Source organism: Elephantulus edwardii, unplaced genomic scaffold (assembly GCF_000299155.1).
Source record: "Elephantulus edwardii isolate Elephantulus edwardi_28Jun2011 unplaced genomic scaffold, EleEdw1.0 scaffold00447, whole genome shotgun sequence".
In the NCBI taxonomy this organism is placed as follows: domain Eukaryota; kingdom Metazoa; phylum Chordata; class Mammalia; order Macroscelidea; family Macroscelididae; genus Elephantulus; species Elephantulus edwardii.
The window spans coordinates 259,529-287,020 of NW_006400197.1; the positions used below are offsets into that span (position 1 = coordinate 259,529).

The 27,492-nt window shown below is 40.7% G+C and overlaps 1 protein-coding gene across 1 annotated transcript in view; it reads left to right on the forward strand.

Moving 5' to 3' along the window:
• The first annotated feature begins 16,035 nt into the window (after nt 1-16,035).
• The window catches only part of LOC102850584 (transmembrane protein 87B-like), a 54,284-nt gene continuing 42,827 nt past the window's right edge, over nt 16,036-27,492 (forward strand). Inside the window, 5 exon segments of the mRNA XM_006902763.1 lie at nt 16,036-16,194; nt 19,882-19,942; nt 23,186-23,277; nt 24,680-24,814; nt 26,346-26,399. Of these exon segments, the coding sequence (XP_006902825.1) occupies nt 16,036-16,194; nt 19,882-19,942; nt 23,186-23,277; nt 24,680-24,814; nt 26,346-26,399 (501 nt within the window).

Consider the following 27,492-nt stretch of genomic DNA (forward strand, 5'->3'; position numbering starts at 1 on the left):
AAAAAAAACCCTAACCCCCCCCCAAACAAATATATGTATGCACATCTATGTTCATTGGACTCTTAGTTACAGTAGTAAAAAGACAGCAGTGTCCATCAACAGATAAATGTATTAAGAAACTGTGGAGTTTCCTTGTCCATGGTACACACAGTGAAGTACTATGGAACACTAACATGCAGTAAAGAATTCACAAACACTGCATAAAGGAAATTATGCAAAATGAAAAAAGTCAGTCAAGAAGGGACTATAATAGTATATGTTTATTATCAGTAAAAGCTAGAGAAAGAAGGACAATCTCTTTTTGTGTGATTTACTACACGTCCCCTGTGGATGTATTCAAAGCACTGCACCCAACTAAAACTCAACTCACTTCCTTTTCAAGGGCTCATGGTACATTCTCCAGAACTGATCATATATTAAGACACAAATCAAGCCTTAACAAATTAAAAAACACTGAAATAATACAAAGTATTTTCTAGTACCACAACAAGGATAAAGTTTCTGAAACCACCTATATGGAAGCTAAATAACATCCTGCAAGAACATGATTGAATTACAGAAGAAATAAAGAATGAAACTAAGAAGTTCCTTGAAACAAATGATACTGAAAATTTGACATACCAAAATCTATTCTGAGGCAAATATACAACTACAGAAGAAATAAGTAAAATTAATGCCCTAACTTGACACCTCCATCAAACAGAAAAATAACAATAATCTAACACCACAACCTCTATAAGAAAGTAAATTATATGAACAAGAGCAGAAATCAATGAAATAGAAAACAACTGAAGAGACCAGAACACCAAAACATCAAAGAGAACAGAAGCTAGTTTTTTCAAATGGGTCAATAAAATTGGCAAACCACTAGCAAATTTTAAAAAAGAGAGAAGACACAAATAACTAAACTAAGAAATTATAGAAGCAACATCACAACAGAACCAGATGAAATGAAATCTATAAAAACATAATATTATGAAAAGCTATACTCTGAAAAATTTGAAAACCTGGAGGAAACTCATGCCCTACCCAGACTGACATGGATAGATGTAGAACTGAACTGACCCACCATAAAAGAAGAAACTGAGTAGGTCATAAAAAGTAGCTCACAAAAAAAAAAGTCCTGGGCCAGATGGCTTCATGGCTAAATTCTACCAAACATTCCCAGATCTATCACTAATTCTACTTAAATTATTTCAAAACGTAAAAGAAGGAACACTCCCACAATCATTCTATGAAGCAAGCATAACCCTAATAGCAAAACCCGGCAAAGATATTACTAAAAAGGAGAAAAACTACAGAACAACATCTCACATGAATATGTTATTGGTGGTGGTTGTTGTTATGTGCGTTGAGTCGACTGTAACTCATAGCGACCCTATGTACAAAAGCCCTAAACCCTGTTCTATCCTGTGCCAATCTGTCTCCAGCACACCTACCCCAATTACCCTAGTCAATGAATCAATCCACCTCATAGAGGGTCTTCCTCTCCTGCACTGTTCCTCCACCCTCCCAAGCATGACATCTTTCTCCAAGGACTGGTCCCTTCTTGCAACATGTCCAAAGTATGTCAGATGAAGCTTCAGAATCTTTGCCTCCAAGAAGGAGCCTGATTTAACCCTCTCTAGGACTAATCTGTTCATTTTCTTAACAGTCCATTGTATATTCAGTACTCTTCTCCAACACCATAGCTCAAAGGCATCAATTCTTCTATCATCCCTAGTCACTGGCCAGCTCTCTAATGCACAGCAAGTGATTGCAAGGACTGTGGCCTGTATTGGGCACACCTTAGTCTTCAGAGTGACACCATTGCTCTTCAGTACTTTGGAGAGGTTCCTAACAGCAGACTTTCATATTGCAATATGTCTTTTAATTTCCTGGCTGCTGGTGCCAAGTGTGTTGACTGTGAAGCCAAGCAAACTAAAGCTGTTAACAATCACAATCATTTCACTATCCATCCTAATGCTGTCAATTGGCCCAGTAGTAAGAATTTTTGTTTTCTTGATGATAAAATCCTTAGCAAAATGCTGGTCAATATAACCCAACAGCACATCAAAAAAATAATTCATCAGGAGCAAGTGGGAATCATAACAGGTATTCAAGGATGGTTCAACATAAGAAAAACAATCCATGTAATTCATAACTTTAACAAAGCAAATAATAAGAAGCACATGATTCTAGCAATTGATGCAGAAAAAGTTTTGACAAAATCCAATGCCTCTCTCTGACTGAAACACTCAGCAAATTAGGAACAAAAAGGAATTTCCTCAATATAGTGAAAATTATAAGCACAAAATCAAGAGTCAATATAATTTTCAATGGAGAAAGATTAAAAGCATTTTCCTCCAAAGAGGGACCAGATAAAGATGCACTCTGTCACCACACCTATTCAATATTGTCTTGAAAGTACTTGCTAGGGTAATACAACAAGAGAAGAACATAAAAGGAATCCAAATGGGCCAAGAGATGGTTAAACTGTCTGTCCCTATATCCAGAACACCTGATTGTGCTTATGCAAAATCCATACTTGGACCAGGAGGCAGTCATCAGAACAGAGCAAGGAAACACTGCATGGTTCAAAATGGGGAAGAGTGTGTGCCAAGCATGTGTCCTATCTCCTATCTCCATACCTTTCAATCTATATGTAGAACAGATTATCCAGGAGGTTGGGTTCTATGAGAAGAAATGTGGTATCAGAATTGGAGGAAGGCTCATTAACAATCTGCATTATGCAGATGACACAACCTTGCTTGCTGAAACTGAAGAGGGCTTGAAGTGTTTGGTATAGAAGTTCAAGGACTGCAGCCTTCAATACAGATTGAAGTCCAACATAAAACAAAGATTCTCACCACTGAGCTGATTGGCAGCATCATAATAGATGGTGAAGAGATTAAGATTGTTAACAGCTTTCATTTGCTTGGCTCTACCATTAACACTCAGTACCAACAGCCAGGAAATTAAAAGAGGAATTGCATTGGGAAAGTCATCTTCAGAGATCTCTCCAAAGTACTGAAGAGTAATGAACAATATGTGTCTGGAGACTAAAAATGCTACTGATATAGGCCATGGTCTTTGCATTCACTTGCTATGCATCAGAAAGCTGGATAAGGACTAGGAATGACAGAAGGAGAATTGATGCCTTTGAACTGTGGGGCTGGAGATAAGTATTGAATATACTATGGACTGCTAGGAGAACAAACAGGTTCATCCTAGAGAGGGTGAAACCAGGCTGCTCCTTGAAGGCAAGGATTCTGAAGCTTCATCTGACATACTCTGGACATGTTGCAAGGCAGTACCAGTCTTTGGAGAAGGACATCATGCTTGCAAGGTTGGAGGGACAGCGCAGGAGAGAAAGACCTTCAATGAGATGGATTGATTCAGACTCAATGACTGGGGTAAGGAGGGTAGGTGTGTCTGAGACAGTGACATTGGCACAGGATAGAACAGTGTTCAGAGCTGTTGTACATAGGTTTGCTATGAGTCCCAGGTGGCTTGACAGCATATAACAATAACAACAGAGATAAAAAAGACCTATACATTGAAAACTAAAAAAAAAAAACACTTCTGCAGGAAACAATGAAAGACCTAAATAAATGGAAAAGTGTCCCCTGTTCATAGATAGGAAGACTCAATATACTGAAAATGATATTCCAACCAAAAGCACTCTATATCTTCAATGCAATCCCAATACAGATACCAAATTAATTTTTCAATGAGATTGAACAGACAATTGTCAAGTTTATTTGGAGAGGGAAAAAACTCTGAATAAGCAAAGCACTTCTGAAAAACAAAAATGAAGTGGGAGGCATAGTACTCCCTGATCTCAAAACCACAGCATATTAACCAAAACTGTACTTGTACAAAGACAGGAACATGGACCAATGGAACAGAACAGAGAATCCAGAAATAATCGATTTACCTATGGTCAAGTGATAGTCAAAAAGGAAATAAAACCTATCAAAAGGGGAAAAGACAACCTCTTCAACAAACAGTGCTGGCAAAGCAGGGCTATTACCTGCAGAAAGCTGAATCAAGATCCGCATCTTACAAAGATCAACTCAATGTGGATCAGAGACCTGAGGGGTAAGTCCAAACCCATAAAGATCATAAGAGAAAAAAATCAGACCAGCTTTAGAAGTCCTAGCGTATAGTATAAAGAGGCTGACAATTACAGCCAGAAATACACAACCAGGAGAGGATAACACTGATAAAAGAGACCTTCTAAAGATTAAATCCCTGTGTGCATCAAAACCTTTTTCTAGTAGGGTAAGAAGAAAACCTATAATTGCAGAAAAACATTTGGCAATACCATCTCAAACAAGGGTCTCATAACAAAAGGTTACAGAATCCTACAGGGCCTCCACAAGAAAAATATTATTAATCAATTAAAAAATGGGCAAAAAGATACCAAAACAATTTTCATAGAGAAAGACATTCAGATGGTCAACAGACACATGAAATGCTAAAAAAAATTAAAAAAAAATCTAAATGAGACACTATCTCACCCCTGGAACACTGGCAAAGTTTAACAGGACAGCAAGTAATAAATGTTGAAGAGGATGTGGAGAGGTAGGATCTCTCATACACTGCTGGTGGGACTGTAAAATTTTGCTGTCATTGATGAGCTACAGCTGGTGGTTGCTGTATCATTTCCTTCTATAGTGTTACAGTAATATGGAAGGTGAGACTTTTTTTTTCTAGAAGCTGGGGGGTGGGAGGGAAGGTGTATCATACATTTTAAATTCTTTTAGAACAGGTGCATGAAGGTGTCATTAACTTGTGCTATTTGTATGTTTTACTATTCATGGTGCATGAACTTTTAATAAGCAAAATTTATATTTTTATGTACAAATGTTTTGTTTCTGAAACAGCAATTGATTATATAGTCTGCAGGTGGAATTAAGAGTCAGAAAAGTCATATAATAAATTTATTGTTTCTTTTCATTAAGTGTTGTCAAGTCAAGCACGACTCTTAGTGACCCCATTAACAAAAGACCTGAATCCTGATCTATAACTATTGTTTCTCTTTGTTCACAGAATTTATGGAAGCACGTTGTTTTGGAAGTAGATACCACTCCTACTTCCAAGTCTGTCTCAGTTCTGGGAGCTCTACCAAACACTGTCCATGATGAGTAACCATTATGGCATTTGACACACCTGTGGCCCAGCATTCCACATCACAGCAAGCCCAAGTTACTTCATTTCAGCACAGCAAATTGACAGAGTAGTGCTATATCACTTAGAAGAATGTTCATCCCAAACACAACTAACACCATATCCAAAGGCCTTAGGATAGCTTATTGTTAGCTAAATCCAGAAAATCCAATCAGCTCACACCCAATTGTGAAGGGGAGAAAAAGCAAACAAAACCACAAACAAAAAAATCCCAAGACAGTCTACACTCAACCCTCACCAAAGCAAGAGAACTCACTTCCAGAATCCATTTACTTCATACTTCGTTATGTGCCCTTGAGTTGCCTGGACTCATAGCAACCCTAAGTAACCTACATGTTGTTGTTGTTTAATGCGGTCGAGTCGTAGACGACTCATAGCAACCCTATGAACGAACAGCCTGAGCACTGTTCATACATAGAGTTTTCCAAGCCAAGCCAATTTTGGAAGTGGATGCCGCTCCTGCTTCCAGGCTTGATTGAGTCGGGACGCTCCAGCCAACGCTGTCCACCGTGGGTGCCCATTACCACGATTGGCACATCACTGTCACAGGCTTCAGCATCACCGCAACCACGAGTTACCTCTGTACAGCAATGCACAGACCAGTGCTATACCACCTAGAAGAATGTTTGACAGGAAGACAATTTGAACCTGGTCCGAGGGACACAGGCCCGAGGGCCCTTTGGGCTTAAGGCCGCCTTCTGGTTCAAACCCTAGGCCCAGGCTGGCTAGCCTCACTCCAGGGACAGAGCAAACCTGCACGTCAAACACATTCCCGGAAAAGCAGTCGACTTCAAAAGCTTGCCACGATTCCTGCACTCCCACCACCACGCTCCTGCCTTCTGGCAAGGAGAGCTTCCCAAGAGCCTGAGAGGAGCCGGCCAAACCAGGAACAACATGGCCACTTCTTCCCAGCTGCCTTGGGCCTAAGGCCGCCTCCTGGTTCAAACCCTAGGCCCAGGCTGGCTAGCCTCACTCCAGGGACAGAGCAAACCTGCACGTCAAACACATTCCCAGAAAAGCAGTTGACTTCAAAAGCTTGCCACGATTCCTGCACTCCCACCACCATGCTCCTGCCTTCTGGCAAGGAGAGCTTCCCAAGAGCCTGAGAGGAGTCGACCAAACATAATAAAATATATTATCCTACGTAATAAATAAATTTATTGTGTGAAGAAAAAAAATTGTACAACCACTCTGAAAGACAATTTGGCATTTCCTTAAAAAGCTGAACATAGAAAGGCCATATGGCCCAGCTATTCCACTGCTAGAATATATTGTTGTTGTTATGTGCCATCAAGTCACCTGTGACTCATAGCAACCCTATGTACAACAGCTCTGAAGCCTGTACTGTCCTGAGCCAGTCTCATTGATTCCAACACATTTACTCCCATTGTCCTAGTTACTGTATCAATCCATCTCAGCATGAGTCTTCCTCTCCTGCACTGTCCTTCCATACTTCTGAGCATGATATCCTTCTCCAAAGACCAGTCTATCCTGGCCACGTGCCCCAAGAAGGTGAGACAGAGCTTCAAAATCCTAGCCTCCAAGGAGAAACTTGGTTTCAGCCTCTCTAAGACAGATCTATTTTTTTCTTGATGGTCACAGTATGTTCAAGACTCTTCTCCAGCACCACAGATCAAAAGCATCAATTTTTCTTCTGTCATCCTTAGTTATTGTTCTTATCTTTGACACATAGCAAGTAATTGGGAATACCATGGCCTGGATCAGGCACACCTTAGACTGACCCCTTGGATATTAGAACTGAGACACAAATGGAGATTTGTACAACAATGTTCATAGCAGCATTTTTCACAATCCAAGAACATGGAAACAGTCCAAATGTCCAACCAAAATAAAACAGATTGATAAATTGTGGTACATTCACACAATGAAATACTACACAGCACTCAGAAGCTATTTTAAAAAAATATTTTGGGAGAGACTAGAGAGCATAATGCTGAGTGAATTAACCCAGTCTCATAAGGATAAATCCTGTATAAGACCATTATTGTAAAAATAGAAGGACAACTAATAAAACACGTATGGGGCTTAAAGGGGAAGAGGTGAGAGTGGGCAGTGGGGAAATCAAGAGGTCCCACAATTTTGTGGGTAGAAGGAGGGAGCAGAGGAGATAGGAAAGATATGGCAGCGACCTGAAAAGATGGGGTAATGCTGGGTAGTTTAATTAATGATGATTAATTTTAGAAAACACAATGTATGGGAATGATTACATGAAACACAATGTGAATGAAATAAAATGTGAAATACAATGTTTGTGAATTTTGGAAGCAAACATATATATATTTTTAAAAAGAGTCTGATTGACTCAATGGCAACCAGTTTCCGTTGTGTTCTGTCAAACGTTCCATTTGAACTACACAATTGCTTATCTCACCAAACATATGGTTAACACATTGCTGTAAATGACAGAGAAAAAAAATGTGTTTCTAAGTGCTGTCTCAATTTAAAAGTGTGCAGCAATGTGTTTAAACAACACATATCTGTACTGATTCAGTGACTGATGACTTGGGGGAGGTAAATTGCCAGATCTTGTCATCAGGTAGCCTCCAAGTAGCCTCCAGTTGCCAGACCTTGGTTTGCTAGCTGAGCTTTTACATTCCCAACTTGTCCAGGGCTTTTATCCATTGCTTAAGGGGGGGGGACGCCCCCAAAAAAAACACACCAACAAAAACAAGCCATAGATAAAATTCCTGGAGCCAGATTTTCTGAAAATATTAACGTGTGTTTTCTCACTACTATGATTTTGTTTTCCTTTTATTTCTTAGGATAATAATGATTCAGCTTTAGAGAAAGAGATTGGTTCTGAGCCATTTTGATTTAGCAAGCATTGTTTTGGATTAGTCACGGTATGTATTTATTGATACAGTGCCTTCAAGAGTGTTGGGGGAAGCAACTTGAAAATGAAGGGACAGTGTCTGGTGCCCACCTGAAGCCTAACTCAAACTCAACCTTGAAAACATCCATTAATTCCAGAGGCAGAAGCGGGCCATAAAAATTCTTAGCTTAGGAAGGGTAGAGCAAACACAGATGGACCAAGTAAAGTCTCATCTGTCCTTGCAAAGTTTAAAATTTACTCGCCCTATGTGACTCAAAGCAAGAACAGACAAAGTGCATACGTGACCCAGAGAGGGCAAAGGTGGGCAAAGTAGCCAACCTACCAAAAGCCAACCCACATGACTGATCCCCCTACCCACCAACCATGTTCCCAAACTCCCTGCCCCGGACAGAAGCACCCAGGAAGGCCTTAAAAACAATCACGAGAGGGGACTCGGGGCTTTTCTCTTGCCACCTTTCTACTGAGGGAGGGAGCCTCTGCATGCAGAAAATTATTCTGCAGTATAAAGCGTGTTTCTATTTCTTGTATACACATGTCTTAGTCCTTTAAGGTGGCATTCTTAGGCATAACAAAAACAGAGAACTGCCATTAACAGTTTCTTAAAGAAAAAAATCTGTGAATCTCAGAATTAAATTGTGGAATTATCATTCATGGAAGGTAAACAAAGCAAGTGGCCTCAGGGCAAACATACAAGCCCTTAGTTTTACAATATCTAGTAGAGAGAGTGTACCTCTATAAGACACAATATCCATACCAAAAATATATTCAATTAGCTGAGCGTCTGCTTCAAGTGATTCTGAGTGGGTTCCTCATTAATTACTTCATGATTGGGATGAATAGAACAGACTTGTTTATGCTTCTTGATGTTGGGGGAGGGGAATAGAAAGAGTCTTCATTGGTCCACTCAACCTCCTGTAGTGTTGCCTTAGAAATTTTGTCTCAACTCTGTCAATGTCTGCTATATTCATACCATTTCTGAGTAACCATCTAAAAATCTCCACCCAGCTGAGATAAATATTTTCCTCAGTAGTCTCTGACTAAACATGCAATCAGTATACATTGATAATAATGGGTGACTGGAATGCAAAAGTTGGGAACAGGGAAGAAGGATCAGTAGCTGGAAAACATGGACTCAATGACAGAAACGAGGCAGGAGATAGAATGATAGAATTCTTCACATTCAATGACTTATTCATTGCAAATACCTTTTATAAGAAACACAAATGCAAGCTATACACATGGATTTCACCTGATGGTATGCATAGGAATCAAATAAATTACATTTGTGGAAAGACTAACTGGAGAAGTTCAATATCAGCTGTGAAAACCAGGCCAGTTGCTGATTGTGGGACAGACCACCAACTACTCATATGCAAGTTCAAGCTGAAGTTGAAGAAAATGAAGTCAAATCCACTGGAACTAAAATTTGATCTTAAGTCTATCCCACTAGAATTTCAAAACCATCTCAGGAAAAAGTTTGAGGCCTTGAGCACCAATGACCATAGACCAAATGAGCTGTGGGAGGATATCAAGGCTATCATCCAGGAAGAGTGCAAACGGTCATTGCAAAGACAGAAGAGGAAGAAAAGACCAAGATGGATGTCAGATGAGACTTTGAATATTGTATTGAAGCACTCAGAAGCCAAAGCTAAAGGAAGAAATTAAGACATTAAAGAGCTGAACAGAAAATTTCAAAGGGCAGCTCAGGGCAACAAAGCAAGATACTGTAATGAAACATGCAAAGAGCTGGAGTTGGAAAATCAAAAGGGACAAACTCGCTCAGCATTTCTTAAGCTGACGGACTTGAAAACAAATTCAGGCCACGAGTGGCAATACTTAAGAATGCTTTGGGTAGAGTGTCGAATGATCAGGAAGCATTAAAAGAAGACAGAAGGAGTACACAGTCACTGTACCAGAAGGAATTGGCTGACACAGAAGAATTTCATGACATAACTTATGAGCAAGAGCCTGTGGTGATGAAGAAGTTCAAGTTTCTCTGAAGGAATTGGCAAAAAACAAGCCTCCAGGAGTTGACAGCATATCAATTGATATATTTCAACAAAATGATGCTGCCCTGGATGTGCTCACGAAGTTGTGCCAAGAAATCTGGAGGCCAGCCACCTGGCCAACTGACTAGAAGAGATCGATATTTGTTCCCATTCCAAAAAACGGTGACCTGACAGAGTGTGGAAATTATCAAACAATATCATTAATATCATATGCAAGCAAGATTCTGCTGAAAATTATCCAAAAACGACTGGAGCAACATATCAACAGAGAACTGCCTGATGTGAAGGCTGGATTTAGAAGAGGGTGTGGTACTAGGGATATTTTAACTACCTTAGATGGATATTGGCAGAAAGCAGAGTACCAGAGGAACGTCTATCTATGCTTCATTGACTATGCAAAGGCTTTTGACTGTGTGGATCACAAGTTATGGCTGACTTCTGAGAAGAATGGGAAACCCAGAGGATTTCACTGTGCTTATGCGAAACTATACTTGGACCAAGAGACAGTCATCAGAACAGAACAAGGAAACACTGCATGGTTCAAATTTGGAAAGGGTGTCCACCAGGGATGTATTCTATCTCCATACCTTTTCAATCTGTATGCAAAACAGATCATCCAGGACACTGGGCTGTATGAGGAGAAATGTGGCATCAGGACTGGTGGAAGAGTCATCAACAACATGCAGATGACACAACCCTGCTTGCTGAAACTGAGGAGGACCTGAAGCACTTGCTGCAGAAGGTCAAGGACTGCAGCCTTCAACAAGGATTGATAATCTGGGGAAGCAAAGAATAAAAGGAATTCCTTGTAAACGAAGCCAAAATTGTCTCTATTGTCAACCTAATGCTCTAGCTCAGGAAGTATTTCCCAGGAAGTAACACTCCCTCTGTAGGGGGGCCCTACCTGTCTCCTGTCTGCAGGGAACAAACAGCTCATTTTCTGTGATCTGCCAACAAGAGATATCCTAACTTATAAATTTGTAATTCCTTCAATTCCTGAACAAGGGTTTTCATATAATATTTGGTATAAAGTTTGGCTTCCCATAGAGCTGATGATCTCCAGTAGCAAAGCTATATGAGGTACCCAGGAAGGAGGAGCTCCCACAATTACCATTTCTGCCATGGCCTCTGTATTATTCATTGGATGAATGTCTTCTGTGCCATAAACCCATCCCAACATGGTTTACATGTGTAGAACATCAACTGCTTCTTCTGGAATGTTCTATTTGTTACTTAGACAAGGAGAGAAGTTGTTTGTCTTGGAAGGATAAACAAACCTAATCACATAACTAATCCACTCTATCAACCTAATTGTCTTCTCTGGGTTAATCTGTTGTGTGACTGTATCTTGCAATGTCTTTCATGACTGTTATATAGATAATTGTGGGTCTTACATTAATCCAAATATGCTCCTCCATTCTGCAGCACTCAGAACCGCAGATGCTGCCCCTAAATTCATCACTCTTACAATCCATTTTAGTAATGCTTCCAGAGGAAGCTGCGATCTATAAACTAATGCATTTCCCCTATGCCATAAACCCTGGTTGAAACAGTTTCCCGATCTTCCCTAGTTTTTTGTGACCATACACCAGAGAAGTACTTCTAGTTGCTCCCACATGGGTTGTGTTTGGTTCCCCCCGGTAGAGCCTGAGATTAAGGGGTGTGACTCTGTCCTGGTAGGATTTGTTCAGTTCTGATTTCAGTCATCTTAGTTCCTACACACTTTTCTCTTGCATATGCTGCCACTACTGAGAGCAACTGGAAGGAGGAGTGGCATCCACTTCCGTAACAGATTGTCTCCAGAAACCCTAAGAACCTGGAGAGAGGATGAGAGACACCCAAGCGTTGAGGACTCCTTCATAGGGTCGCTATGAGTCGCCTGTGACTCGACGGCACTTAACAACAACAACAACAACAACTGAGAGCAAAAACCAAGGATTGTAAATTTCATTCTATCCTTATGACCCTGTATTTCTGTGTGTATCTAGTTAACCAGCTTTTCAGAAGTTAGGTCCACTAACTTCATATCCCATGAGTGACTTTTGCCTTATGTAACTGACTGTACCATAATAGCTGCCTTAACCCATGGGTATTCTTTATCCCATTCCCAAGACCAAAGATTTCTCATTCTTTTGTTTACCCCCTTTTTACCAAAGACATATGTTACAAAGAGTATGAACCTTCGTAGCAAATCTCAATACTCTAACATCAGTTGTATACATATTTCATTTAGCTAAGATTAGTATTGACATGGGAAAGTCTGCTGTTAGGGACCTCTCTAAAGTACTCAAGAGCAACGGTGTGTCTCTGGAAACTAAGGTGCATCTGGTACAGGCCATGGTCTTTGCAATCACTTGTTATGCATCAGAGAGCTGGACAATGACCAAGGAGGATAGAAGGAGAATTGATGCCTTTGAGCTTTGGTGTTGGAGAAGAGTGCTGAAGGTGCCATGGACTGCTAAGAAAACAAACAGATTCATCCTGAAGAGGGTTAAACTGAGCTGCTCCTTGGAGGCAAGGATTCTGAGGCTTTGTCTGACATACTTTGGTCATGTTGTAAGGAGGGACCAGTCCTTGGAGAGGGACATCATGCTTGGGAGGGTGGAGGGCAGGCGCCGGTGGGGAAGGCCCTCTGGCAGATGGACTGATTCGGTGACTGGGGCAATCGGGATGAGTGTGTCGGAGGCAATGAGATTGGCATAGGACAGAGCACAGTTTAGAGCTGTTGTACATAGGGTCGCTGTGAGTCTCAAGCGACTCGATGGCACATGACAACAACAACAAGATTAGTATTAGGAAGCTCTGATGGTCTAATGGTAAGAAGCTGCACTGTAATCCTGAAAGCCTGTGGTTTGAATCCATCAGCTGCTCTGCAGGAGAAAGATCTGCCTTTGAGGACCTGTTAGAGGGTCACCTATGGGTTGGCTCTGACTTGATGATATTCAACAACATAAATAATTACAGACCAGTTACAAGAAGACTTGAGTCTATATTGTCCCAGATGCTTGGTGTGCTGTAGAATTATCCATAATTTCTGACATCAATAGCTCCTCCTCTGATCAGTTCCCCAGCTTCTCTATGCGCCTTGGGTTTGATGGTTCACTCAAGAGGATTTCCAGAGACTCAGACCCATCAGGGGAGTGACTCATATGACTGGAGGTATGCAGGCTGGTTTTGCAGAGACTGATGAGTATTATAGATCACGCTTTGAAGGCAAGCCTCCCCAAAAAAAGAGAGCTAGCACTGAGGTCTCATGAGTTTATATAAGCTTCTTATGGGGCAGGCTTGTATCCCATCCAGTCCTCTCTCCTTAATACAATAAATAGTTGAGCACAAAATAAAGTTAATCATTGGCTAGGAAAGACATTTTGGATGATAAACCTTGGACTGAGAAACAGACAAAGAAAATTATCAAACCAAATTATTAATACTATATGCAAATAAAATCTTGCCAAAGATTATTCAAAATAGTCTAGAAAAGTACATCTACAGGGAAATTCCAAAAATTCAGGCTGGATTAAGAAGAGGCTGTGTCACAAAGGGAATGATGCTAGGTGGACTTTGGCTGAAAGCAAAGAATACTAGAAAGATTTCTAGTTTTGTTTTGTTTTATTGATTAAACAAAGGCATTTGACTCTGTGGATCATAACAAATTATGGATATCATTGAGAATAATGGGATAATGGGGATCTCAGAATACTTAATTGTGCTAATGAGAAAGCTATCTATAGATCTAGAAAATGTTATCTGAACAGAACAAGGGAACACTGTATGGTTTCAAATCAGGAAGGATGTGCATGAGGTTTGTATCCTTTCTCCATACCTATTCAATCTGTATGCTGAGCAATTAATTCCAGAAGCTGGACTATAAAAGGAAGAATGTAGCATTAAGATTGAAGGGAGACTCACCAACAACCTGTTTAATGCAGATCATAACCTTGCCTGCAGAAAGTGAAGATGATTTGAATTAATTACTGTGGAAAATCAAAGACTGAAAAAAACCTCAATGTGGGTTACATCTCAACATCAAAAAACCAAAAATTTTCTCCACTGAACAAACAGGCAACATCATGATAGATGGCGAAAAGACTGAATTTGCCAATGATATAATCTTACTTGAATCCACAATTAATAGTCATAGTAAATGTTGTCTTTATGTGCCATCATGTTGCCTGTGACTCATAGCGTACCTATGTAAAACAGCCCTAAACCCTGTTCTACCCTGTGCCAAACTTATAGTCTTTGACACACTTACCCCCATTTCCCCATCACTGAATTATAGTAATAGCAGTCAAGAAATCAAAACATGTGCTGCATTGGGTCAAAGACCTCTCCAAAGCTCTAAGGAGTAAATATGTCAGTTAAAAGACTAAAGTGCCATGGTTATTTGCAGCTGCTTTCTATGTGTGTAGGAGTTATATAATAAGAATACAGAAGAAGAAGTGAGGCCTTTGAAATGTGGAGTTGAAGAAGTATCCTACGGACTGAAAAAAAAAGCAAATAAATCTGTCTTGAAGGAAGTGCAACCAAGGTGAACCTTAGATGCAAGGATGATGAAACTTCCTATCACATTTTTGGGGTTATGTTGTCAGGAGGGACCAGTCCTTGGAATAAGACATCATGCTTAAGTATATGATGGGTCAGAGAACAAAAGAAAGAACTAAATATTACGATGGTCCTCTACTACGATCACATCATCCACTCCCATCCTGTAGAGCCTGACCCAAGATGTTACATCTTTTTCCACCTCTCCTGTGGAGTGACTGATGCTCTCAAGCTGTAGACCTTCCAAACGAATGTGTGTATCCTCACAATTCAATGCCTGTGTTCAATTCGCAATGGTCTCAATGCACTTTCCATGTATTTGAAGAATAATTTGTTTCGATTGTGTTGTGGCGGTTCAGTACAGAGGACTCAAGAAACTGAGACCTCAGGAGAGGAAATTTAGGCGCTAATCATAAACAGCCAGGAAATTAAAAGATGTATTGCGATGGGAAAGTCTGCTGTTAGGGACCTTTCCAGAGTACTGAAGAGCAATGGTGTCACTCTGGAGACTAAGGTGTGCCTGATACTGGCCATGGTCTTTGCCATTACTTGCTATACAGCAGAGAGCTGGTCAGTTACTAGGGAGGATAGAAGGAGCATTGATGCTTTTGAGCTGTAGTGCTGGAGAAGAGTACTGAATATACCATCGACTGATAGGAAAACGAACAGGTTCATCCTAGAGAGGGTGAAACCAGGTTGCTCATTGGAGGCCAGGATTCTGACATACTTTGGACATGTTGCAAAGAGGGAACAGTCCTTTGAGAGGGACGTCATGCTTGGGAGGGTGGAGGGACAGCGCAGGAAAGGAAGACCCTATATGAGGTGGATTGATTCAATAACTGGGGTAACGGGTGGGGTTAGGTGTGTGGAGACAATGAGGCTGGCATAGGACAGAGCAGGGTTTAGGGCTATTGTACACAGGGTCGCTATGAGTCGCAGGCGACTCAACGGCACATAACAACAACAAAAACAACATCCTAAGCAGAGAGATGTAATCAATCGGCTTTAGAGCCCGGGAGAGGAGGTTCCAACTGTGTCAGACCCTTCCCAGCCACAGCCAGGCGTGAAAGCCTTGTCTCTTCTAGCTTCCGTGCCCACTCGCCTGTCCTCGCTCCGGCCCCGCCCCTAAGCCCCACCTCCGCCCCGCTCCAGGCCCCGCCCCCGAGCCCCGCCTGGTCTCTGCTTCCACGCCCCGATTCTTCATCCCAAGCCCCGATCGCACCTTCAGGTTGTGGCCCGACCTCTATCTAGGCCCTGGGCTTGTCCCTTGCCCCGCTCAGTCCCCAGCTCCACAGCTTGGGCTCAAGACCCTTCTCCGCATCCTGGGCCCGCCTTCTCCAAGAACCACACAGCTCCGACCTGGCCCCGCCTCCCGAGAGCGGAGATACACCCGTGCGGGGTCACGGGGCGTGGCCAGGGTCACGGGGCGCCAGGTGCGGCTTCCGTGTCAAGATGGCCGCCGCCAGCCATCCCTGTTCCCGGCTTCCTTCGCGTCACCCCCGGCCCACTGGCGTCCGGCTGCTGCACGTTGCTCTATGGCTTCTCTTCTGGGCCCTCGTGGCTGTAGACGCCGTCCCGGAGCCCGGACTTTGGGTTGCGACGGTCAACGAAGTAAGTGGTTGTAGAATCCGTGGCGGGGCGCCTCCTGGGCCCTTCGGGGTCTCCGGCGACTCGCCGCTTGCACGTGTCCAGCCCCACGAGCTGGGCCGCAGGCTCCTCTTCGTGCCCCGGGCCCCGCCCCTCGGGCAGGCTTGGGGGGCCTTCTCTCTGATAGGAGCAGATTTGCGCACCGAGATGCCTCTCCTTTTGGTAACGCTGTCATTGTTCATGAACGAGGATCACTTTGCCCGAAGGATTTGCCTCTTGCTCAGCTCTGATCGGGACCTTGTGGATTAAGACCTGAACCCCGAATCTTGTGGCGTCTGTGGAGTCTACCGGATGCTGCCCATCCTTGAAGCTGCAGAAAGACTTTCCGCACTTCGGCTTAATACCCATGCCGCTTCTTTTCCCCACCTCACCCCCAGCACCTCTCAATGAGGAAGGAGTACGGACTGGTCATTCTTCACTTTCCAGATTTCCTCCTGGAGTATTTCGGGACAGTGTGTTTGGAGGTGGCAGGAGTGAGGAGTGTGTGAAAGGGGGCAGGCCATTTGAAAGCTTGGCATCCAGCTGTCAGATGTTGGGAAGTGGGAGGGATGCAGGGATAGAATTATGGAAAGTCCAGCTGGAGAGAGGCAGGAAGTTGGGGAGAGGCATTATCCTGGTTTTTATTGGGTCTCGCTTAGTTGTATGTTTGGAATGGGCGCGCTCTCCATGTTTTGAATTGATGTCCGTATTCTAAAGGCGGAACATTGATTCCTCAGGCAGAGAAAGTAGCCGGTGACTCCAGTGACAACACAGAGCTGCTCGGAGAAGCAGATGATAGTGGCTTTTCAGGATCAGTACAGTCATTTCTACCAGGAAGCCTTCTCTTTGACGACTCTTGATTTTGTGCACTCTTCGTATTGTCTCCATATTTCAAATTATTGAATTTATCTGCCCAGTATAATATTCAGTGAACAATACTTAGGGCTTCCATCTACTTATGTATGGAATGGGCAGGTTTTAATACTGTTCTCTACCATCAAGTCAGAAACGACTCACAGCGGATCCTCCAGAGGGTTTTCAGAGGCAATAACTCACATGGGGGCAGACTGCCCATTCTTCTCCCATGAAACAGCTGTGGGTTAGAACTGCATACTTTTGAGTTGGCAGCATAGCACCTTAGCACTGAGCCACGACTTGAATGTGTCTGGAAGGCTGGTGGTGTGAATTCAACCAACAAATGACCGAGTCTTGCACATGGCAAAAAAATGTTTCTTCTGGTCACAAATAAGTTTTAGCCTGAGTTGTCTTGTTTGATCCAGATCTGTATAAAACCCAACTTTATGAAGACTGGGCTCATTTCACCCCATTTTTGATAGTAATAGCAAAACTGTGATTACTGGGTGCCAGACTCTAGACTGGTTAGTCATGTTGCAGAGATCAATTTAAACAGGCCCTTTTTCCAAGAAGCTCATGTGATAGTAAGTAGCGCAGATTCTTGAATAGTTAGTGGTCTTGTATATGGTGGCAGGTTGTATCATTCCTAGAGTACAGCTAGAAGGTGCTTAGTCTTACTTTCTGAAGTATCTGGCCTGGTCTTAAATGATGAGTAGGTATTACTTTGGTCAAGAAGGAGTAGAGTAGCACGGAGCCACCACCATGTGCCTGGACAGTACAGGGAGTTCCCAGTGTTTCTGATCAAAGCGAGGCTGGTGAGCATGCCAGAGAGGACTAAGGTCTCCAGAAGTTAGCTTTGAGCATGAGGCCAGGAGTCTTGAACTTCAGAACCTGCTTGAATCAGACAAACTGTGGCAGTGGGTGTAGTGAGCCAGCTGTAGGACAGGAGTAGGTGGTAGGGAATATGACGATGACAGAGTGCAGGGCCTTTTTGAAGAGGGCAGCTGTCATCTGCTTCCAGCTAGTGGATAGCAGTGGTGCAGATACAGAATTTCTTGGTCTCATTTTAATTTTTTTTTTTTTGTTACTGTTTGGTGTTTTTGGAAGTGAAGTCAGAATCTTTATTTTCCTTATATGAAATAACAAATTTTAAATGTGATCAACTAATATTTTTTTTAAAACTCTGGAGGGTCAGCACCATGAGTTGGTTCCAACGTAAGGCATAGAATAACACTACTACACAACAATTGCAGAAGTCTACACAGTAAATGGTGAGTTCCTGAATTGAGACACTAATAGTCAGGAAAACTAAATTTGGAAAATGTTTGTGAGATAAAGGAGGCATCTGGGATAGAAGAGTTGAAGGACTAAAAAGAACCACAACTTGAATGACTGGTTTAGTACCACCTTCAACCAAGATTGATGTGTTGGAAGAGATGGTAAAGCACAGAGAGAGGTGTGTCTGCTGTGAAGCAGCTTAGTGTGGCATGTTTGTTTGATGTGGATCTGGAGCTCAGAGAAGGAATCCAGGCTATGGATTTTGTGATTATTGTTTGTGCTTGAAGTAAAGAGGTTCCCAAAAAAAGACTGATTGGTCCTGTATGTTTTTCTTTAAATCCTAATCTCTCATTCTTTTTATTTAAAAAAAAAAACAAAAAAACAACAAAACCACCAAAAACCACTTCTCACAGGATGCATATTCTTGAAGGGGACAGACATGAAATAACTCAGTAATCAATTACATGATTTCAGTTGTGAGAAGGCTTGTGCATCCTTGAACTGTATAAGGGAGAGCTTGGCCTGGTCTGGGCACCCGCAGACTTCTTGAGGGACTATAGCATGGCATTGAAGGCTGAGAAGGAAAGAACTAGATAGAGAAGGGGTAAAAGAACATTTTAAATCAATTTTTAGGTTGACCAGCAAAGCTCCAGCAGAATGGAAACTAAATTTCTAAGAGCCAGACAGGTCTTGATTCAAGCCATAGTCTTTTCAGTCACTTGCTATGTATCTGAGAGCCAGACAGTGAATAAAATTAACAGAAGAAGAGTCAGGTGCATTTGAGTTGTATTTGTTGGAGAAGATTAGTGAATATCTCATTTGGACTGACAAAAGAACAAATAGGTGTTGGGGAAAGGGCAAATAGGATGCTCCTTTTAGGCAAAAATGACAAACTTCATCTCATTTATTTTGGACATTTTAGGAGAGAAAAAGACATCATGCATGGGAAAGTTGAGGATCAGAAAAAGAGAAAGACATTCAACCAAATGGATTGACAGTGTCTATAACAATGGACTCAAGTATATCAGAGATGATGAGCATGGCCCAGGATAGGGCAGAGTTCAGATTGGTTATTCATCCATAAGGTCATTATGAGTAGTAGTCTGCTTGAAGGCACATAACCACAATAGGTTCGTGGAAGACTTTTGGTCTGTTTTAAGAACAGTCTAAAACATAACAATTTGAGGAGGAAGATAGTTTTTTTTATTTAAGGTACATTTCTCTTGTACCCAAGAGAAGATAGATAGATAATTTGTACACAGATGGCTCATCTCACATCTGAGCAGCAGCAGAAATTGAGGTGTGACCGCAGCCCTACTTTATGTCTGTCCCCTGTCAACTGCACGGAGTAGACACAAGGTACAAGGCTTTAGGTAAGTGAGGGATGTGGTCACATTTCCATTAAAAGTAGTAATCACACTGGCCAAAGGGAGGAAGACAAGGATTAGAACTGTGTGTTTTCTAGGGTCAAATGATAGGCACTTTTAAACAGTAGAACAATTTTTTTAACATTTTCTATTTCTTTGTTTTTCCTTTTAGAAGTCTGGACCATTGATATTTAGGAAAACTATGTTTAACTCTACTGATATCAAGTTTTCTGGTAAGTTGTCTTGTGCCATCAAGTCAGAACTTCCTTCTCTTAACCCTGTAACAGATCTTCAGAGGCAGTAAATCTCATGGGAGGAGATTGCCCATCCCTCTCTTTCAGAGCAGCGGGTAGATTCAAACCATGTGCCTTTGGGTTGGCACCACAGCTTTTTAACCCTTAGACCACTAGAGCTCCCTATATAGCAGTTTATAACCGCTCAGCCACTAGAGCTCACAAAGTCTTTTGTAAACTAGTAGTATTTTATATTAATTTAGTATGAACTACGGTTATATGCCGTATTGTGTATAATATTATGTATGTTATAAATAATAAACTTTGGAGATGTTTGTCTTTAAGTGATTTTAACATTCCAGGGTTATTTTTTATTTCAGTTAAGGCTTGGTTATTTGCAAGAGTGGATTTTCCTAATCCTGTCTCAGAAAATATAATATGAATCAGTCCATAAAAATCATAATTAAAGTCTGCAATAGTCAACTTTATAAAAAATAATTTACCTTTGTGAAATGTGACTATGAACCTCAGGTTTTAAAATGAAATAATTCCTTTTATGAATATTTGTGAATATTTTATAAACATGACTTATTGTAATTATTATATTGTTGTTGTTTGCCATCAAGTGAGAACAGACCCTATTGCTTACTCTCCAGCAGGTTTTTAGAGGTGGTAAATTGCATGAGAGGAGGTTGCCCATATTTCTCCTTTAGAGCATCTGGTAGATTAGAACCATGTACTTTTGGAATTGCAGTGCAGATTCTTACCACTTGGCCACTAGAGCTACCTATAATAATGTTATGCACCCAATATTCTAAATGTACATGATTTTATGAATTGACTCAGTGACATCTAACAATAACAGCAACATTGTATGAAATAAAAATTGCTAGACAGTCTCATTTCAGTTAGTGTTTTAAGGATTTGTGAAAGTGAAAATATTTGCTAGGTTGGAACTGACTTTTCTATGGAAAAGCTCATTTAGGGAGGCTACTGCATCGTGAGCTTGAGATTTTCCAGTGTTTTTAATGGATCTCGGATGATTCATAGGAGAGTTGGTAGCCATTGTCAAATACTTGTAACAAAAAGGTCAGCTGTTTAGACCTGCCAGTTTCCCCAAAGGAGAACAACATGGCAGTCTACTTATACTTTTGTAAAGAGTACAGGCTCAGAAGCCCTGTAGGCATTTCTGCCTATAGGGTTGATACGATGGGAGTTGCAATTGGCTTACCAGAAGTGGGTTTTAAGATATACTCTATTATATTCACCATTTGTTATTGTTTCCAGCAATTTGACCTAGACAGTCGTTTGCCAGACTTAAGGTTAAGGGTAAAGAGCAGTTTGCCTTTACTCTAACAAAATAAGTACCTAACAGATTGGCTTACCCAGGCTCCAAGGTGGTGCTTTGGGGCCTGCTGTGCTCTCCAGGCCTGTCTAGTACTACATAATGAGCCTTTGCTGAAGGAAGCAGACCAGCTATCAGCTAGAAAGCAGAGGTGGTTCAGAGCAGCTCTGAGGTATCAGATTCAGTGGTGATCAGGATGTTCTTAGTATGAGGAAGTCTAAAGTGGGTGGGGAAAAAATGGGCATTTGATTAATGAATTAATTTCTCCAAGTATAGACAAATTGGACATTTACAAAACCCTTAGACTAGTACAGGGGAAAATAAAGGCCTGTGGGTCACAAATGCAGAATTTTGTCTTTAAAAATCAATACACAGGCATGAGATCAGCTTAATGGTAGACAGGAAGTGAGACAGTGACATGAACATAACAATTGTTACTTATTAACTCCAAGAACCTTGTTTCCTGCCCATGCCTTCAGTGAAGTTTGAACTACTTTCTTCAGCACCCATGATTCTGGTTATATGCTCCCTTTTGATATGATTGTATTTCAGTTAGTCATGTTCCAGTGAACCAGGAATCAAGAACAAAGATGCAATTTTTGTTAGTTCTAAACCCCACAACACCTAAGTCTCCCTTCAGATCTTCTCCTAGTTCTTTACATGCATAGAAGCTGCTGGGTGATGGCAAAGAGTTAATGCACCCAGGTAAGGGTGGTTCCACCAGAGATGCCTTGAAAGAAAGCCTGATTATCTCTGAGCCCAGCAGTCAGCCATGGAAAACCTGTGGAGCACAGTTCTCCCATACACAGGAGATCATGTATCCACCATCAGAATTACGCTGTTGTTTTTGTGCTCTTGAATGAGAACCAGCGCATAGCCGACCCTTAAGTGGGTTTTCAGTCTGTAAATTGCGCGAGAGATTTCCTATCCTACCATGGAGTGGCTGGTGAATTCAAACTGCCTGCCTTTGTGTTGACGTCCCAGCTCTTTACTCATTAGGCTACTAGAGCTCCCTCAGAATTGATAGAAGGTTATTATATGTGACTAACAAAGTATCACACATATGAACCTTACAGCAGTATGCTTTTCTCATTCCTATTCTTTGTGCCATTGTACTTTATTCCTACACATATTACAGATAATTTAATTGCTTACTTTTTAATTGAACCCAGTAAGTAATGTTTACCAATTCCAGCAATGTTTTGATTTTCTTTGATACATCAATGATAGATAGCACCTCTAAGGCTGTCTCAGATCCTATCTCAGCTCCCGTCATAGCTCATGTTCTAGTGAAAGTACCTGTTTCCTTCTCAACCCTTTTCCCACCTTATATTGTCACAGACAAGGGTGGTTCTTACATTCAGTGGCATCAAATCCTGCCATGCAGAAGACCTCGCCATTTCTTGAATGAACATTTTAGTGAAAAACAAGCATGGGTCAGTACATCAAGTTACTCTTTAGTTGATTTTAGAATGTCTGATAAGACAGTAGACTGAACATTGGACTACTAACCAGAAGTTGCGTGGTTCAAATCCACCAGCTGCTCCAATGAAGAACACTCAGGTAGTCTATGCTGTAAAGCTCTGGGAAATATGTCAAGCAGTTCTCTGTTCTAGTATGTTGTTTTGAGGCAGAAACAACTCAGAACTCAGGGATTAGGTTTAGTTAATTTTAACATTGGCCTCAATACATGGATAAAAAGAATACCATTCATCAACTTTCTGTTAATTCTGATGACTTAAAGAGTTTCTGCAATGAATTTTTGGAGAAAGTAGATAGTATCTTAATATTACTTGAAAATAGTTTATCTAAATTATATTCTTGAAATCTTTATCCTAGAGTATATTTACTATTAATGTAAAATGAGACTTTGGGTTTGTTGTTTTTTTTCTAAACAGTCAAGTCATTCAGTTGCTCTGGGCCTGTGAAGTTTACCATACAGTGGCATTTGAAGCACCATATTTGTCGCAATGAATTTCATGAGCTGGAAGTAAGTAAGTCACTAAGTGAGTAACTGGTGGATTCAGACCTTGTGTCTTTGTGTCAGCAGGGAATTTCCTTTCCACTAGGCCACCAGTGCTCCCTAAAACAACAGTCTTTGTTTCTAACTTTTGCATTTCAGTTACCAGGTAGTTTCCCATGCATGTTGATTGTGTTTGATCAGTATCAAAATCCTGGTGGCATGGCTTCCAGAACTGGAGTTACGAACCACCAAAGTACAACAGACTGACAGATGAATGACACAAAGGGACTGTGGGTCACCTCCAATTAAAAATCAAGCCATTTTGAAAACAAATCAAAATGAACTTCACTTTATTTCAGAAATGAGCAATAGGGTACATTAAAAAATTTAGTCCAGGTATATATAGTGAATATAAGTTGGTTTCCAAGAGAAAGGGAAAGAATAAAGGAAGACAAAAAACAGTGATGTGCATGCAAGAGGAAAAAATTGTGTCAGCCTCCTTCTGCCCTGACACTCCAGCCTGTGGCTGCTTCCGCACAGGGCCTGTGCTAGATCCTCACTCTGAGCCTGTTGGGGCTTAAGATATTCTCTTGACAATTACTTGGGACCTTTTCTCTTTAGATTCTCTGTTATTTTTGTCTTCTCCCATCATAGCAAAAGCTATTTTCATCTTGTTGCTTATCGCTGAAAAGTTAAAATCAACTCTAGCTGAGCCTCTAGCAGGCTTTCAAAGCTAGTAAATCACAAGGTTTGCCCATCTTTCTCCTGTGGAGCAGCTGGTGGACTCTGCCCTCCCACCTTTGGGTTGACAGCACTACTCCTTGCCCACTAGACCACCAGAGTACATTCCAAATTACAGTGACTACAGGAGCAAGTAAAACTGCACTTTATTCATTGTCCAACTTTTAGAGGCATAGGACGTAATTGAAAAGACCATAGCTTGAATGAGACATACCTTAGTCTTTAAAGTGACAACCTTGCTCTCTCTAGCACTTTTTCCCAATGCAACATGTCTTTTGATTTCTTGACTGCTATTACCCTGGGTATTGATTGTGCATCTAGGTAAAATGAATTCTTTAACAACTTCAGTCTTTTCTCCATTCATTGTAAAGTTCCTTGTTGGTCCAGTGGTGAGGATTTTTACCCTCAGTGAAATAGATTAATATGGTGATACCAAGTAGCCTACACTGCTGAGAAGACCTCTTAAATCAGATAAGATGGATCATATCTATTGATCTGATCTGCTTCTAATCCTGCCTTATTAACATCACAGAGCTTAGATTCTTAGCACACAAGATAGTTACCTTGTTTGAGGGTGATGGTCACACTGAAACACAATATTGACCATCACAAATATTTTAAATTTTGTTTATCTTTTTAGATAAGAGTTATAGGAATAAATCGTAACATAGATTTTTCCTTTGGTTAGGAGCTGGTAAAAAACCATGAACTCCATGCTGATGAAGACTTCTGTGATCATTATTTCAAGAATATTGACTGTTGGACAACAAAATCTGAAAACTTAGATTGCAACAGTGATATACAGTTGTTTCCTTCATTAACTGTGAGTATCTGCCTTGCCATGTTTATCTTATTCCTAATGAATGCAAATCAAGGTAAATTCTTTTGGGATGCTTAATTTAAAAATGTAACTTCATTGAGTTTAGTTTGTCATGTGTTTGTGTAATCATATGGAAGTAAAATATCAATACCTTGTTTATTTAAGATGTGGGGAAGACCCTCTGTGAGGTGGATTGATTCAGTGACTGGAGTTATCGGGATGGGTGTGTCAGAGGCAATGCGATTGGCACAGGATAGAGCAGAGTTTAGGGCTGTTGTACGTAGGGTCGCAAACGACTCGACGGCACATAACAACAACAACATCACTAATACATCCTTCCCTTTTCAATTTTTTTATTCTTTCTTCGTTTTTGTAAAAGTTGAGTGAAGCTTTACAAATCATATTGACTTTTTATGCTCTCTAACACATCTGTCATTTTTCTATCCACTCCCTCAGCGTTTTGCTCACACCATTCCTATACAGTTGCTCTATAGTCAAGATGACCAGTTACTTCATTAGTATTGATATTTTTATTATGTTAAAAAATCCTTTGAAATTCTAATAGGAATTCTTTTACATTTATGCCGTGATTTGGAGACTTTTACCTTTATAATATCAAACCATCCCAGAGAAATTATAATCTCTTCATTTTTGTCTTTCAGTAAAATCTATAACTATGTTTTTACAAGTTTGTATAATTTTTGTTAGCTTCATGCTTCTTGCTTATTGTATTTAGTTAATAGATGCTACTATTTTAAAAGGTAGTACTAAGATTGTAGGTGTAAGGATTACCTATAGTCTTACGCTTTCAAATAACCACAGTTTAAAAATATAGAATGATTAAATCATGGTGCATCAATGTGTTATTACATAGGAGAATTTAAAAGAACTTACAGTGCTTTGTTCACAGAAAAATAGTTATAAAATAGTACATCTTTCTTGTTCTCATTTTTAATCACATTTAGAAACAATATTTGGATAGCTACCTTGAAAAATTTTAATAGCTATCATCCTTAGCTGTGTTGTGATTATATCATTGAGTTGATTATGATGCACAGCAACCCTGTGAACCTGACTATGAAGTCATACTAATTTATTTTTGTTCTTCAGTAAATCCTGAAATGAAAATAGAGCTTTAGTAAGTAGTGGAAAGTCCTTTACAAAATTTGTGTTAAAGTGTAATAAGCATACAGAAGAGATCCTATCACACAAATGTACAGCTCAAAAACTCATACCTGCATGAACACTGCTTAAAACAACATATTTGTGCCCCAGAGACGCACCCCTCTGCTCCCTTTTACTCCCTAACACCCTTCCCACCAAAGGTAGCACTACTTTGCTCAAGGAAATTATCTTAATAAGCAGGATTTTGTTGCTCATTGTTAGGGCAGAGTAAGATTTGTACTCTTTATGTTCAACTTTCTTTATTCCCTTTAATACATTTTTAATTATTGAAATTTTTAATTGTTAAAATCGTTTTCCTTTTTATCAGTGCAACACTATAAACTGGAACTGTTTTATTCTTTTTCCCCAGAATAAAGAACTAATGTCAAATAACAGAAATGTTTCAAACCAAGAAGGATCAACAGTGAGTCATTTTGTCTCTCCATAAAAGCACAAGTTAATGTTAATAAAAGTCATATTTACGTTGGACTGTACTCTGTTAGTATACAATAGTGTTGTGACAAAATTTGCAATGTTGTGAAATTACCAGTGTGTTACACAAATACAAAGTAAGACATACCATTGGAAAAAAGGTGCTGATAGACTTGAAGGAAGGGAGGTTGCCACAAAGCTTTAGTCTATAAAAATTACAGTATGTTGGAAATGCAGTAAGCAAAGTTCACTGTGTTCCTGTACATTTTTTTATGTATCTATATGTTGTTACTGTGTACGTATGGAGTTGGAACTGACTCTTAGTTGACCCCTGCAGTGGATTTTCAGAGGCAGTAAGTTGCATTGAAGGAGACTGTTTATCTTTTTTCTGTGGAGCAGCTGGTGGATTCAAACCCTGTACCTTTGGGTTGGCAGAACATTTCCTTAACACTAGACCACCAAATTTATAAAAGCTCCGTCACACATACGTTCGTCGTACTACTTATTGTTGTTGTTATGTGCCATCGAGTCGCTTGCAACTCATAGCGACCCTATGTACAAGAGCTCTATAAGCTCTTCTATCCTGTGCCAAGCTAGCCATCTCAAACACACTTATTCCTACCTCTCTAGTCACAGAATCGATCCATCTCATCAAAGGTCTTCCTCTCCTTCGCCGCCCCTCCACTCTGCCAAACATGATGTCCCTCTCCAAGGACCAGTCCCTCCTTGCAACATGCCCAAAATATGTCAGACAAAGCTTCCGAATCCTTGACTCCAGGAACATTCTGGCTTCACCCTCTCCAGGACAAACCTATTTGTTCTCCTAGCAGTCCATGGTATAGTCAACACTCTTCTCAAGCACCACAGCTCAAAGGCATCAATTCTCTTTCTATCAACCCTAGTCACTGTCCAACTCTCCATTGCATGGCACGAAATTGTGAAGACTATAGCCCGGATCAGGCGCACCTTAGTCTCCAGTCTGACATCGTTGCTCTTCAGTACTCTTGAGAGGTCCCTCACAGCCGACTTTCCCAGTGCAATTCGTCTCTTGATTTCCTGGCTGCTGTTACCAAGAGTGTTGACCG